Source organism: Catharus ustulatus, chromosome 2, assembly GCF_009819885.2.
Source record: "Catharus ustulatus isolate bCatUst1 chromosome 2, bCatUst1.pri.v2, whole genome shotgun sequence".
In the NCBI taxonomy this organism is placed as follows: domain Eukaryota; kingdom Metazoa; phylum Chordata; class Aves; order Passeriformes; family Turdidae; genus Catharus; species Catharus ustulatus.
The window spans coordinates 25,568,124-25,583,014 of record NC_046222.1 but is presented as its reverse complement, the minus strand read 5'-3'; the positions used below and the strand labels follow the sequence as shown (position 1 = coordinate 25,583,014).

Here is a 14,891-nt window from a genome sequence, read left to right as displayed (position 1 = left end):
GGAGCAGCTCCGTAACGGGGGAGGCAGGAGCTGAACTGGGCCGGGGCCGTTCTGTCGTGGGGGAGGGGGGAGCTGAGCCAGGCCGGGGCAGCTCCCCGGCAGGGGAGGGGGAAGCTGGGCCAATCCCGCAGGGCCCTGAGCCAGTAAACCCCGCGTTCCAGTGATTCTGTTACTAACTGGCAACTTTGTGAAAGTTGCACGAGGATCCTCGCTGTGAACGAAAGTGCGGTTTACAATCTGGTGTGGCTTATATATGGAGGAAAAATGAAATGTTGCTGACACCCTAGATGTGCGGCTTATAATCAGGTGCAGCTTGTAATCGTGAAATTACTGTAATTGCAAAGCACAAAGAGAATATTACCGGTTTTAGCCTGAAGTCTTCCGAGTAGTTTCTGCTATAATTTACACCCAGTCTAACTTCAGCATGAGTAGGGGAATAATCTGAATGACAGATTTAGGCAATGAGGCATCAGAATGAAGGCAAGCCAAGCCCTTTCAATCTGTGATGGAAAGAAGATAACTTTGTGCCACCTTTGCCTAGAGGTGTTGAGACAGTAGGATTCAAACTAAATAATTTTGCTGACAGCACTGCAGAGCTGGTGAGATTTCTGAAAGCAGAGGAAAAGAGAAAACAAGTGTGCTTAAGAAGTTTAAAACCATCCTCCCTAACTTGGCATATCCCCACAGAAAACACATTCCACTAGAACAGCCAGGGCATAGGTAAGGAAATGTTAAAGGAGAAACATTGGCTTTTCCTTAGGGAGTATATGGAAAGCTTTAATTTCACACATCCTGAACAAGGGGACACTCAAATCTCAGGCAGAAGGAATCTCACCACAAAGCTGATTTTCCTGTTCAGTACCTTCAGCATTTGAAAGCACAGGAGAAAAGCAAGTTGTTTTTGCACTTAACCATGGTCAGGGGCACACCTGACCATGAAGAGAGATGTGGTGTGAGGCAGGAAGAAAAAACATGAAGGAAGAGGGAATATGATTAGCCTTGTAGAGGAGACAATAGGAGATCATTTGGGCAGACCCCCTAGAGCATTTCCTACAGGGATTTAGCTCAGCAAGCAGAAATAAGAAATGACAAATGTGCCAGAGCCTGCCACAGGCAGAAACACCTGGTCTTGCCTGATGCAGCTGCCAGCACTCTCTACCCCTCACAGCTGCCAGCACTCGTTAGAGGTGTCTGCAAAGAGGATGTGTGACTTTTGCAAACTTGTATTTCCTCTCTTCCCCCTTCCTGCCACCAAATCATCCTTTGCCTTGTTAGAAACAGAGAGAAGGTGTGAAGCAGCAGACTGTCCGAGCTGTGATTCTTCTTAGCAACTCATTCTTGTGCTGGATGTTCAGGCACAATAAAAGGAATCTTAGTTGAAAGTGTGTGCTAAAACAAGATATAAGTCTCTCATGCAAAAGATGATTCATGCAAGTGATCAAGAGAAGACCTCAGAATAAAAGAAGTAATGTTTTAAGTGACTTTTAAAAGTAGCATGTAACAGACTAGCTTCTATCCCTAAAATAGTAAGTGTCCCCTGAGTTATTTGTTGGGATTTTTATTTCCAAAACAACAAAAAAAGATTATTATGAAACAGTCCTTATCTTCTACAGAAAGTGACCAAAATGGATGAAATGAGTGAACCCCTAAACCCACTTCTTCCTTCCAGCTTAGTCCTTATAATAGAGATTAATTCTTAGCCCTTAGCCTTGAACCACCATTAAAATAATGCACGGCTGCTGTTGTTGTGCAGTCAGCTTAACCCACAACGTCCTTCTCTCATGGCAACATGATTAGCAGAATGGATGATGAGAGATCTGAAAGTGGCAATACAGGCAGTGATGTGGGTGCTGGTTTCAGTGTGGTGGTGAGCTGGGCTAATCAGAAATTATACACGTGGGGTTTTTTTGAGTGCTGTCACAATGCTGTTGTTTGGCAGAACTGAGGACAGGAGAGACTAAATAGTTTTTTTTTTAATTATAAGCCTCTGGCTCAACAGATTTTTCATTACTGTTAGAATAGTGTTTATAGGCTAAAGCAACAAAACCTGTGGGTTGCAAATGTGGAGGAAGAGATTGAAACTCTCCTATCTCTTAGGCTGTGGTAGCAAAGCTGCCACATAGTGACAAAGCAAGGGGTATCTGAAGGGATAGATAGATAGATAGATAGATAGATAGATAGATAGATAGATAGATAGATAGATAGATAGACAGACAGATAGATAGATCGATCTCAGCATTTTCTTCCCCAGCTGAGATTTCTGATCTCCTAGAGACTCCATCTGTGCTTAAAAACTCTGATTATCCCTTGTATTCACAGGCCGGTAAGACATGAGAAGAAACGCCTCATTGTTAAGACATACCTCATGTTCACAGGTGTAGCTGATTCAGCTTTTTGCTGTGCTATAGAGTCACAATGTAGTTTTAAGAAAATTTTTAAATTTCTGTGGGCCTCTTTGGTTAGCTGATTAAGCAGAAAAAAGAAGGCAAAAACATTTCCTGGTTTGGTGGGAATCCTTATTGTTGATATTTGCAGTGAGGCAATGTGTTGAAGAAATCAGCTCTGTGACACACTACCTTGCTTGTACACAGCATAAAGTTACCAGCTGTCTCTTTGAAGTTATTCAACAATTTGCTAGCAGGATGCTCTCAAAAAGGCCTGCGTGACTTTGGAATGTCTCCATTGCAGAAGGTTTGTGGGCCTCCTGCCTCACCAAATATGTTATCCTGATCGTAAGATGCTAAGAGGAGGTTCAGACCACGCCTCTGAGATGAAGGAATCTTTTGCTAGCTATGTGGCTTGTCTGATAGATTTCTTTTCTCTGAATGTTTGTTTTACAATACTGTCAGATATTACTGAGCTATCAATAGAGTTTTACAGGGAGACATAACGATTTTCTTTAATGGCCTTTACGTTGTTTAAATGATGAACAGTTGGAGTCCCTAGTCAAGAATTAGAGATCCTCTGTGCTAGATGCTGAACAAAAACAGAATTCAGCAAATGTCATGGTTCAAGCAAGTTCGTGCTTCGAGAATGGGAATGAAGATATGTTCCTCATCCTGCTTTCTGTATCCAAGACATCTCTGAAAGGACTGTGAACAGTTAGAGAAGGCAATTTGGCTAAAAACATAGTTACATGTTTTGTAGTTGTTCTCTGTATGGTCAGTACTAAATATCATGTTATATTGGGGTACTTAGAATAATTTAGGTTGGAAAAGACCTTGAAGATCATCCAGCACTGCCAAGTCCACCACTAAACCTTGTACCCCTGGTTACACGGTCATGTCATGGACAGGCAGTCAGCAGCAAGGAGACTTGGTAGCATTTGTGGGGTGCCTCCTTCATTTGTATCCGAGGTGCTGGGATCTGCAAAGTAGCTGACAAAATAGTTGCACAGAGAAAAGAGACACACAGAACAAGGTATGTCAGGGTGTAGGTCAAGAGGGTGGAAGGCAAAAAGGGAGATGAGAGCTGAGGAGACTGGGCTTGTGTGGCTGGGAATGGATGAAATTAGGAAACAACAGTGAAAGGTGCCCTGTGACAAAGATCAACCCTATAGTCTATGGTCCAAAATGTACTCAGAGAAACAAAAGACTCCACGCCAGCCTTTGGCTTCACAATGCACTCCAGCTTTGGCCACAGAGATGGGAGTAGACAGGAAACTGCTCTGGAGAGGGGCAGGAGAGGAAAGAGAGTATGCTGAGGTGTGGGGATGGAGAGTGAACTAGTGTGTCAGAGTCTAACAGTGAACTGTCTGTGTCAGGAAAACAGACGTACTTGGCAAGGCTATTTTTAGGGGTTCAGATCTCCACCTCTCTGAGTCTACCTACCCCCCTCTTCTGTACTGAGTGGCGCCTGGCAGATTGGTGGAGATTTAAAGGCTACAGATAGGAAAGAGCTCAAATACAATGAAGGAAATGCAGCAGGGAGGGGAGAGATGAGTGCCCAGAAATAGCCTGTGCAACGCCTCAGCCACGGCCCTCAGATCTTAGTGGAAGGGGAAGAAATACCTAGACTTAATGGCCAAAGCTCATTTGCCAGGCTCTCGGAGTGCTTATGGTGTTACCAATACCTTGTCTGTGAGAACAGAGAGAACTGTAAAGAACTGTAAAGTAATTATCATTGCTGTGTTCATTCACACACAAGGCTGGTTCACCACATCCGTTCTCAAGCCAAAGGGCAGGTGAGGCATTGCTGATCAGCAGTGAAGCGGGGTGGGAAGGTGCCCCACCTTCCTGTGAGAACCTGTGGCCCCCACTGACAGGGAGACCTTTGTAACTAACTTAAAAACCTGACCTATATTTACAGGTTCAAAGGGAAGGAATTAAAGTCATTTTCAGGGGTCATGACTTCCAGACTTGGGCTGTGGCACTGTGGGGCCACTGCCACCACATTCTGCATATGTTGGCAGAGATGAGGAAGGAATCTCTATGGAGGGATGACTGCTATGAAAACCCCAGTTTGGCTTGGTGTTGCCCTATTCCACACTCACATTTTTCTTTTTTTTTTCTTTCCTCCTTCTTTTCAAGCTTGAATTCCATTTTGCTTTCCATACTTCTTGTCTGAGAACTTTTCCTTTCCAGGTTTGCCTGATCTTGTCTGTGAAATCTTTTCTAGGATGAACTCTGGCTTACTCCTTAGCCCTGCTCACTCAAACTAGTTCAGAGACCTGCCCTGCCTCCTGGGTTGTGCAAATTCAGACTTCGTATTTTTTCCTCTCTAGAGAACTTTGACCCTTTACCTCAGAAAAATCCCTTGGCTCAGCACTGATTTCAGGCTCCAGTATGAAGTGCTTTACTTGTAAAGCCTCTGCTTGGCTCCCACTCACCTTGGACCTTGGACTCACCTTGACCTTCTCCTCCTCCTCCTTCTCCTCCTCCTCCTTCTTCCTCTCCTCTTCCTGGCCACAGGCTCCCTGGGCAATCCTGTAGCGACCTCCCCTCTGTCCTCTTGGTATGGGAAACACCCCTGTAGCCCAACCTCCCTGGCAAGAGCTCTCCTGGAGCTCCTAATGTCTTCTTTCTCTCACTCCAGCCCTCTTCCCTCCAAGGGAACAAGGAGCTGGGCAACAGCATGAGGCAACAGGGCAGCAAACCTACAGCATCTGAAAGAGCTTCTGTGAACAAGTGGGAATATTCCCTGTTTTGTTTCTAACTTCTCTTCCTTGTACTTGTGCTTCAAATACTGTTTTTTCTTGTCATGAGGGTAGCAGTCTCTCTGCTTTCCCTACTAAGATACCATGGTGGTGTTGGCTGGTGGTGGGTCCTGCAGCCTGGTGCTGACACTCAGGGTCCGGGGTCCTGGCTGGGATAAGGACAGCAGACCACAGACCCCAAATAACCAGTACTTAATTTCTGCAGTGTTTGTCAGCCAGCAGGACCCAAGCAATGGTGTTTTCAGCTGGAAATGCCTACCGGCCCGTAGTAAACACCCTGGGGTGAGGGTGACATACTTGACCCAGCAGCGCTGCTGAGTCCCCATACTCTGGGACTGTAAGCCTTGGAGCAGGCCTGTGCAAGGGACAGGAGGGGTTCCATACTGCACAGGGTTCTCCCCAACCTCGGGACCAGAAATCCCTCACTTCCTCACATGAGGAAACTTTACATATGCAGGGGGTGATTTTATTTTTAAAATTTTATTTATTTATTTAAAAATTAAGGCATCGTCTTTTGAAGACATTCTGTTTGGATAAACTTGCAAGAGAGGAGTGGAGAAACCATATCTAGGACAAGGGAGGGAAATGGAGATGGGGCAGGAGTGTGATGTAGAGGGTTACCAGACAAAAGTACAGGTGCACACAGACCCTGTTAGTGATTGACCTCCCTCTGATGTAGAGCAGTGAAGGAGACCAGCACAGTGAGATTAAACATCTTGTTTAGCTCAGGGAGGGAGGGAGGGAGCCGTCCGCAGAATGGAATTCAGGACTTGCAGGTGTGGCTACCTGCCGTGGTGAACCTGTTCTCTCACCACTGGTCCGGTGTGGGGGCTCAGCCATGTGGGAAAGGGCTGGTGAGTGCAGCAGGACAAGTCTCCTCCCTGAGTGGTCTAGGACAGGGCTTTGTCTTCCTGAAGAAGGCAGCTGGCCACCCAGACAGTGGGAGGCCTGGCCAGGCATCCAGATCTGAGCATCCTGTTGTCTGTGCAAGCTGTGTGAAGTGTGGCCCTTGGCAGGCAGGCAGGATGTGCTGTGGCACGGGATGGCTTTGGTGGCACACCTGTGCAGGGAGGGATCCTGTGCTCTGACTCAACATCAAGGTGCTGTGAGAAGCCCAGAATAAATTCAAGGAAGCTCTAAGTGTTTCATGAGGACTGAGGGTTCCTGAGAACAACCACTGGTCTGGTGGTGAGAGCTGAGTTTTCCTCCTTAGCCTGCAAGCGGGAACAGAAGGCAGGGAGGTGACAGGCCAGACAACTCTGTGACACATTCTGCAAATAATTTTCCCCTCAACCTATCAGACATCAAGCTGTAAAATGGGGATAATTCTGATAATTGAAGTGATAAACTGCACATCAGAGTTATAATTGTGCAAGGTTCCTCACTAGGTCCTTTGGTGTTTTTTCTTATGCTTGAAGTGGTAATATCCAACACTTCTAAAAGAAAAAAAAAGACACCATACCAACAGAACTTGAATTGATTTTGAAGTGGTCACACCTCAGAAAGAGGCTTGATTTCGGTGAAAAATTGCTCTCAAGTGAGTAAGGTGGTGAGTTTGCAGAGGGGTTCCTCTGCCCCATGAGACTGCAGAGCTGAAGCTTATGAAGGCAGGTGGCTTAAGAATGTTCTTGGCCCCATTTCTGGTCCAGTTTTCCTCCAAACCAAAACCACTTTCCTTGTCTTTGGCCTGATTTTTGGTAAAAAGATGCAATATCCTATTTGTCATTTGTTTTTTCATTTTTAAACCCAGATCCATACAGCTACATTTGGCACAGAGTGTCAGTGAAGCCTTGGGAGAGTTAATTTTGCCTCCCTGGCCATGCTGTTGGGCATTCCCATCCCTGTAAAGAAATCTGAATTTCTTGGATGAAAAATGTGAAGCAAGTGCAAGGAACTGCTCTGATGAGGTGTCCTGAAAATGGGACCAGAAAAGAGTTTGTGGTGTGGAGGGGGTAATGACACAGACAAGGCTCAGGGCCTAAAGGTAGACCTGTCCCATTTCCCTTCTTACTGTACTGAGTCATTTCAGTTCCTTATCTAAACCCCTTTGTTGATCAGAGGGAGCCTTTTTTGAGAGCTGACTCAAAAGCACATGAACTTAGATGCCCGGACAGCATCTGTTTCTGCTTGCCTGGGAGGAGGGAGCGGAAGGTTTCCCATCTTCCCCCTCTCTTTAATTTCCCAACTCTCTGTCTCTTTCTTGCACTTCAGCAGCTCCAGCCTGCACCTCTGTAGCGGAAGGCAGATCCTGCAGTGACAGAGTCATGCTGGAGGGCAGGAAGACGCCTTGCAGCGAAGGACTCGGCGCGCAGAGGCAGAGATTTATTGGAGAGGCTCCTGGTCTCTATGCTTCTCGCCGGACCCTGCTCGGCCTTTACCGAGCTGCGGGCTGGCCGAGCAGGAAGAGCCTGCCCACGTCAGGGGCTGCGTCGCCCCTCAGTGATTTCCTCCCGGGCAGTCCGTTGTCTGCCGACTGTCAGGGCAAATCTTCCCTCTTCCTTCCACGATCCCCATCCCTGTTCCCCAACTCCTCTCCCCGCCTTCCCTTAGCCTCTCGCTCACACGTACACACATACACACACACGCACACACGCACTTTACTCCCAAAAACCGTCGTCCGCCCCCCTCCTCAGCTAACTTCCTTTCAGCGCTTTTTTGAGCTGGATAATCCTAGGATTTGTAAAAGCGGGGAAAGGAGAGAGCGAGCGGAGCGGGAGTCAAGACAGGAAACTGGTTTCTCATTCCTCCAACTGTCCAAAGCAGGAGGAGGGGAAGGAGGGGGAGCCAACGAGGAGCCTTGTGCAGACTCTTCCCCAGTCCCTTTTCATTAGTCTGTTTGAACTTCCAGTCTCCTCTGAAAGCCAAGAGGAGGACGACCATACTGGGACGCCTTCTGCTGTAAGCGGCGACAGCGCGACTGACGAAACCCAGAAGGTGGCTGTGGAGGGTCCGGGATTGCGCTGAGGGAAGAGACGCCCCCCCACCATCTGCTACACCCAACTTGCCAGCTCTGATGCGGGCACTCATCCACCACCCACTTGCCTCTGATGAGAACCCTTCTGGGCTCAGGCTATGATCGCTGCTGCTGCCGACTGTGGAACCTCTTCTGGCCCTGACCTTCTTCTGCTACAGGAGCAGCCCAACATCTGGTGGGGATTAATGTTTACTTCTCTGGCTGGACGCTCTACGGGACCCCCGATGTTGCTCCCTGGGAGCGGGACACGGGCGATGGTCTGAGGAAAAGAGCAAGAATTTTGTCGCCCAGCGTAAGGCCGGGGGGAGGGGGGCAAGGCAGGAGGGGAGTGAACCTCTTTTGGGACTAACCTCATGAAGAACAAGGGAGCCAAACCAAAACTCAAGAGGAAGGGAGCCGCGAGCGCGTTCGGCTGTGACCTGACGGAATATCTCGAGAGCTCTGGGCAGGATGGTAAATGCTTCTTTATTCTCACTTTGGTTGCAGAAAAGCCAAGCATGTGTCCTCCTATTCTAACTGGTACGACTGCAAACCAGACTGTTGCTGATTTATCCCTGGGAAGTGGACTCACTGCCCCATTACTCACAATGAATGAACGATTGGAAGATCGTTTTAGTGATGCATCTGCATGACCCTTGCATGAGTAGTGCTGTGTGTGTGGAAAGGACTGGGCTGGGGTTCTTGGGCTGCCTAAAGTGTACATAGACAGCCCGACATCAGTTGTGATGCCCTCTCCCGTCTTCCTGACTGTGGAAAGGAGTAACAGGCTTTTAGGGAGTCAGGTTTGGAAATCTGAACTGTGTTCAGTGTTGCCTCCTCCAGCAATTCAAAATCCACCCTAAGTGCATGAGACTAGAATTTTGGAGGACTCTAGGGAGGAACTGGGCTCCAGTACTGTTCCCATGTTATCCTCGGACTTGTGGATGGAGACAGGACGGAGACTGGGTTATGGGGTGGAGTACAGTGTATGGTGTAGGAGGCATCTGAGCTAACACATTCATCACCCTGCTGGTTGGCTTTCACTTTTCCCCAAGATTTCATGCTTCCAGGTGTCAAATGAGAACAGTAGCTCAGACAAGACGTAACTCCAATAAAATAAGGGGATCCTAAATTTGAAATGGTCAGTCCTTGATGAGGGAAGGAGCATAACATTTTTTCTTAAAGTGGGTTGGATGACAAGAGAAGTGGTTGTGAGTTTGGCCAGAAGAAGGACCTGCAGTTTAGCATGAGGAAAAACTAAATACATATCTCTTACCATCCCTGATGTTAGCATTATGATCCAGGTTTAGCATTATGTTCCAATTTGAATTAACTAATTTTACCAATGTCAGGTCATTTTCAGAAAAAAAACTAGCAGCAGTGTCAGGTTTGTGGGGAGAGCTGTACAATCAGGTCTTTCATTTGATGATGAGCATGACTGAGGAAGTGCAGTGTGGAACCACACTGGCAGAGGGATGGACTGTGTAACAGGAGTCCTTTCTGTTGCACAGTGAAGAGGGCAGTAAATGTATCACTAAGATAAAATGTCATATATGTGCATTTATTTAGGTGTAGGGGAAAACCAGCCATTCAATTGCGTTGTGGGTTGTCTGTAACAGGTACTGGATCTTTTAACTTAACTCTTAACAGCAAGTGAATTGAAATGTCAAAAAAATAACACACTAAATGAGCTGATGTCCCTTTACCAGTGTGAGGTGCAGACAGATAAATTCTACCCAGTGCTACCGTGAACCTCTATGGAGGGAGAACTGTTTACAGCTGTTTACAGGAGCACTGGAAAACAACACAGGGAGGGTGGGTACAGGCAGTAAATTCACTTGAAGCAACAAGGGGAATTTTAAAGGTGAAAACATAGTTACTGCAGTTGAAATTAGGTCAGTCGAGCAAAATCTATTACCTAAAATCCCATCTTTTATTTTAAAAAAATAGGCTTTTGAAAACAAGAAAGAAGGACGTTTTCTCAAATCTCATCTGTTTATTTGTTCATGGTTCGCAGTTCCAATGTACTTATCTCTCCGTGCTGAGCAGCAGTGAAGGAGAATAGGAAGTTCCTTTCCTTTATGCAGTACTGCTGTTTGTTCAGTAGCACATCCTATTGCTCAGTACTGTGGGGTCCAGAAATAAAAGGCTCCATTGTTATAGGTTTATTGGTAAGGGTATAAGTTAGATTGGAAGTTCCAATTTATCAGGACAAGGAGAAAAGAAATTAAAGGATTGGAGATATTATTTGTTGGTAGTAGGACTCTAAGGATGAATAGGAATGACCAAGAATGCTGAAGTGATGTCTTGGGGAAAAAAATGAAGGTTGATATGTCACCAGGACATCACAAACTTGCAACCAAATTGGAAGAGCATTTAGGGTATGAAAGATGGTTGTTTTGGGGAGAGTTGAATTGTCCTGCTAAGAGTTATTTCCGGTGACAAATCAGTGGTCCTGTAAGCAGCAAGTTTTATAGGGACATAAAGCTGTAGCTTTCTCACTGCTTTACATAGTGATGTGTGTTTAACTGGTGGGATACAGGTTCAGGTTGTTCCCTACTAAGAAGCAACAAAGTTCTTGGACTGTTCCTGGTATCTGAGAGTGATGAAGAGCAGGAAAGCACTTTGACTGCTGTTCTGCAAATGTTTGGTTGTGGACCTTTCTGAAAGCAGGTTTTAAAATGCACTCAGAAGGGCTAACTGGAAAGGAAGATGCTGTGGGCCCGGCAGGACGTGAGTCATACTGGTTGTGCTTTCGGTGCTCAGGTTTGCTTTACACCATTCTGCAGTTGCGTGTGACGGGAGTTGCACAGGCAAGGGGAGGCCGAGACCTGTGTTGCTGGTGCTGGCCAAGGGAAAACAGGGGATAGCCAAGGCTAGTGAAGATTATTCCATTTGGAATTTTCCCCCCTGAGTTAGTACATGACTTTGCAGTTGGGGGTGCTGCACTGCTTGTGCGATGCTTTGCGGAGGAGAGGCACTTGAGTCCCTATATGCTTGTGGTTGTTGATGAGCAACTTGTGCTTTCTGTAAGGACCTTAGTCCCTGTGTTGTTGCCAAATTCCAGTGAAGAGAATTATATCCTGCTAAAGGTATCAGCATTTCATCTCTTCCCATTAACTCTTTAATAACTTGCTATGGTTCGCTTCAGAGACAACCAAAGATCCTGCTGTCTCCCTTACCAGATCCACGTACCTAAGCCTTTGTTAAAAAGAACTTTACAATAATAAAATAAAAGCTGCAGCAGAACTATAAAGAATTTAAAAACTATCAAATAGGAAGACTTTAGAAGGTAGAGTGAAGCAGCTCAGGAGATGTGATACAAAGCCTTTAGCCCTAAGTTGATTCTTCAGATCTGATACAGGTCAGTGATGATGGGCAGATGTGGATGTCTGCTGGCTGGTTAGAAACTCAGATGTGTTGAATTTACTATGTTTCAAGTCAGTTCCTGTCAGTACCACATTTGGCCCTACTTGGCCTTTTCTTGCTGGCAGTCTCTACGCTGGCACTGGTCACGCTCCTTATGAGGGCAGACTGCTATCAGTGCACACAGGCATTTAAAATAATGACTCAGGCCACAAAAACCATGATATAAAATCAATGCTGGGTTCTTTGTCTGCTTTCTGTTTTCTAAAACTTCAGTGTGCATCTGGGTTATATTTTCAAGACTTTCTTTGGTAGGAGGGAAAAAGGAACTTCTCTTCCTCCTCACCATAATTATCAAACAATGGCTTAAATAGCAACATGTATGAGGACAAATTCACATCAGACATAAAAGAATGATGGCTGGTGATACCAATGAGGAAAAGTTGTCTAATTTAAGTAGTACCTCCTGTGTCACTTCCAGCACTGAATCCACACTTGAAGACAAGCAATGTTTTGCAATATAAAAGCTTCACTAGAAAGTAGTGTCCATGCCCAGACTTTGAACATGGATAGGCATCCATGCAGAAGGAAGTGAGTACTAATGCCCTCTACTAAGATATTTTTCTGTGCCAAACTTTGTTGAAGTGCAATGGAGCTAACAGATAATAGTTTTGAAGGATTAACATTAGTCATGTTTTGGCCTCTTGATAAGCAGCTTCACTTCCAGAGGAGAAAAATGCAATGTGCTGCTGCTACTGAATTCACTGGGGGCTGCACATCAGGCACTCAGTTGCTGTAATAACAACAGTATAATTTTCTGGTGACAAATGAGCTAGCAGAAAAGATGAGACAAATTTTTGCACCATCTTTAGCTGGAGCAGGACACTCTGAACTGCTTAAGCAAACAGTCAAAAGGAACAGTCTTGCTTCTGCTTGTATCACAGAAGTGTTCTAAGAGGATGCTGTTGTAAGAGTCAAAATTGTTAAAGTGAGAGGAACTAAATCAAAAGGGAGTTTAATATTCCCAGTGCTTCTAACTGTGGGAGATTCAAGCTGGGATTTCAGGTATACAGCTAGGTACAACTTCCACTTTCTAAAATGGAAAAGCACACAGCATCTACAAGAATTGGATTGTGATGGTAAAAAATAATCCAGTCTTTTGCATAGGAACCACTACCAGTCCAAACCTGCTTCATATGCTTAGAGCCAGGTAGGACTTGGAAAAAGGTGGAATTATTTCCTTTGGCTTGATTTGGTATGTTGGTGCCTAGGTATTGGGCTAGGAGGTGTTACCAGGTCTGCATGAAGCCAAGTCTCAGACTTCATGCCTTGTTCTTATGGTGCAGGTCAACTCTGTGTGTCTGAGATTCCCTTATTTACTGGAGAGTTAATTCTGCTGTTGCTGTACCCCTCTGTGGTTTCTTCCACATCTGTTTCCTGCCTGATGTTGTCTGGTTGGGATGCAATGAGCTCAGCTTTTCCCCTCAACCCCCTCCCACACTCCCCACAGCTCCCTCAATGGTTCTTATCCTGAGCCTGTAGCACCCAAAACACTTTCTATCTCTTAATCTAATTCAGCTTATTGGCTTTGTTTGTTGCTTGCTTTAGAAAAAGGGCTACCTCGTTTGAGTTTTGAAGCCACCAACTCCCTTGTTCTCCCCACTTGAGACTCCTCCTTCCCATGGCAGAGGGAAGAAGTCCTTGAGGCTAGGGAGGGAAGAGGAGTTGTTGTCATTAAATGTAGACAGGGAAGCACGTGAGGAACCCTTACAGGTCCCTTGATTGTAGTATGGGAAAGGAGACAACAACATGGCTAGCTCATATAACATTCCTTTGTGCTGTGTGGCTGTACAGTGGCTGCTTCTACCTTGTCACAACTGCATTTGAATCCAAGAATAAGGTAAGTTTTCATTTTGCAGTAAGTGGTCTCCAAAACGTAGTAGTTCTGACCAGTCCTGGCTCCACAAGCATGTTTTTAAATGTGTCTGAGAGCTGTGGCAGGCAAAAACTTTACTGTAGCATAGGCAAGTAGTTCTGAGGGAAAGCAGTAACAATAATTCAGCAGTAACATTCTGGGTACAAAGGAAAGGTGGGCTTGGATACTGCTTGCTTGTTTTGGTACAGCCCCTTAAGCACATTGTCCTCTGTGTGATTTTGTCATCATGTGTTTCACTGTGAAGCAGCCTTGTCCATATGTGACTGGATAAGGAGACTTGTCACTCAGGAAAAAAATTTCTTGCTTCAAGAGCAGACTCCCTTTGGAGCCAATCATTAAACCTGCTACACAGATGTGAAGCAGCTTTTCTGGGCCCTCTGGCTTTCTTTCCTCACCCTTGCTTGTCTTTTGGGATAGGAACATGCTGGCATGAGCATGAGGGTGCATGCAAGTCCATAGCACAAGTAAGTGTGTGCCACACAAGGCTGCATTTGTGTTTACAAGACTGCATTTATGTTGTCTTAGGACATTTTTTAAGCTGTCTTTCCTGTAGTGATGTTTCAAAGTGAAGGCATGCCCGTACTTTTGGTTAGGTGCTTTTGGCTAGTGATGCATGCAAGAAATCCTGAGAAAAATGCTGAAGAATCATTAAAGGCAAAGTGGAGGAAAAAGATGAGGCTTTTATTTTTTTTTTTTAAGTCCCCTTGGATAAATGAAAGTGCCATGCACTCATTTAATCTGCTGCAGAAGAATGAAGAGCTGCATTCATCCCAGTCTCAAAATTAGAAACTATGGCACTGGAGATTTTTGTCTCATGAACTGATCAAGCTGAAAAGAGACCTTTTTGTGGAGCCAAAATGCCTTCAATCTAGATCTCTTTCTTGACCTACCTTACTGGGTAGCTGTGCAAACACTTGTCTTCATTCAAGGAAGGAAGTGGCAGGGGCTGGGAGGAGGAAAGGACAAGAATGGCCTCTTGGGCTGGCTCAGAAATGCTTTAGTCCTCTTTTTTGTGTGTGATGTGCTGCTGGGGTCTGATTGACATTTTCACACTGCTGATATGCTAGAAAGCCACATGGTCTGCACTCTGTGACATCTATTCCTGGCTCTAGTCATGCAGGCTCTGTGGATATTTAAGGCTGCATCCCCTCATCCTTGTGACAGAAGCAAAAGGAACAGTTGAACTCTGAAGTCTGGGGGGGAAAGAAAAGGGATTGTGTTATTATACGGTGAAGGACAGCTGTGGCAGTGGAGCCTGAGAGCTGAGTACATGTAATGGCAGTTGGAGGATCTAGGCTGGGCTTTGAGGGAAAGACAGCTCCTCGGCCTTTCCGTGTCTGCCAAAGCATGGCCAGTGGACAAGAGATGGGAAGCTTTGCTACCAAAATGGATACTGTGCAGGAAATAATTAATAATGTAAATTCTTGCATTTTCTCCACCCTCTCTCACAAGAAGAGCATCACATTTTTGAGTCCCAGATA

The 14,891-nt window shown here is 45.6% G+C and overlaps 1 protein-coding gene across 2 annotated transcripts in view; it reads left to right on the top strand.

The window, feature by feature from the left end:
• Nucleotides 1-14,891, top strand: part of ARHGAP31 (Rho GTPase activating protein 31) — a 101,171-nt gene that overhangs the window by 30,685 nt on the left and 55,595 nt on the right. The window contains exon 1 of one of the 2 annotated variants that reach the window (XM_033053186.2): nt 7,430-8,582. The exons of the other annotated variant lie outside the window; for it this stretch is intronic. Coding sequence (XP_032909077.1) covers nt 8,483-8,582 — 100 coding nt within the window. The 5' untranslated portion in view covers nt 7,430-8,482. Of the gene's footprint in view, nt 1-7,429; nt 8,583-14,891 lie in introns of those variants that run through there. 2 annotated transcript variants of the gene reach the window in all.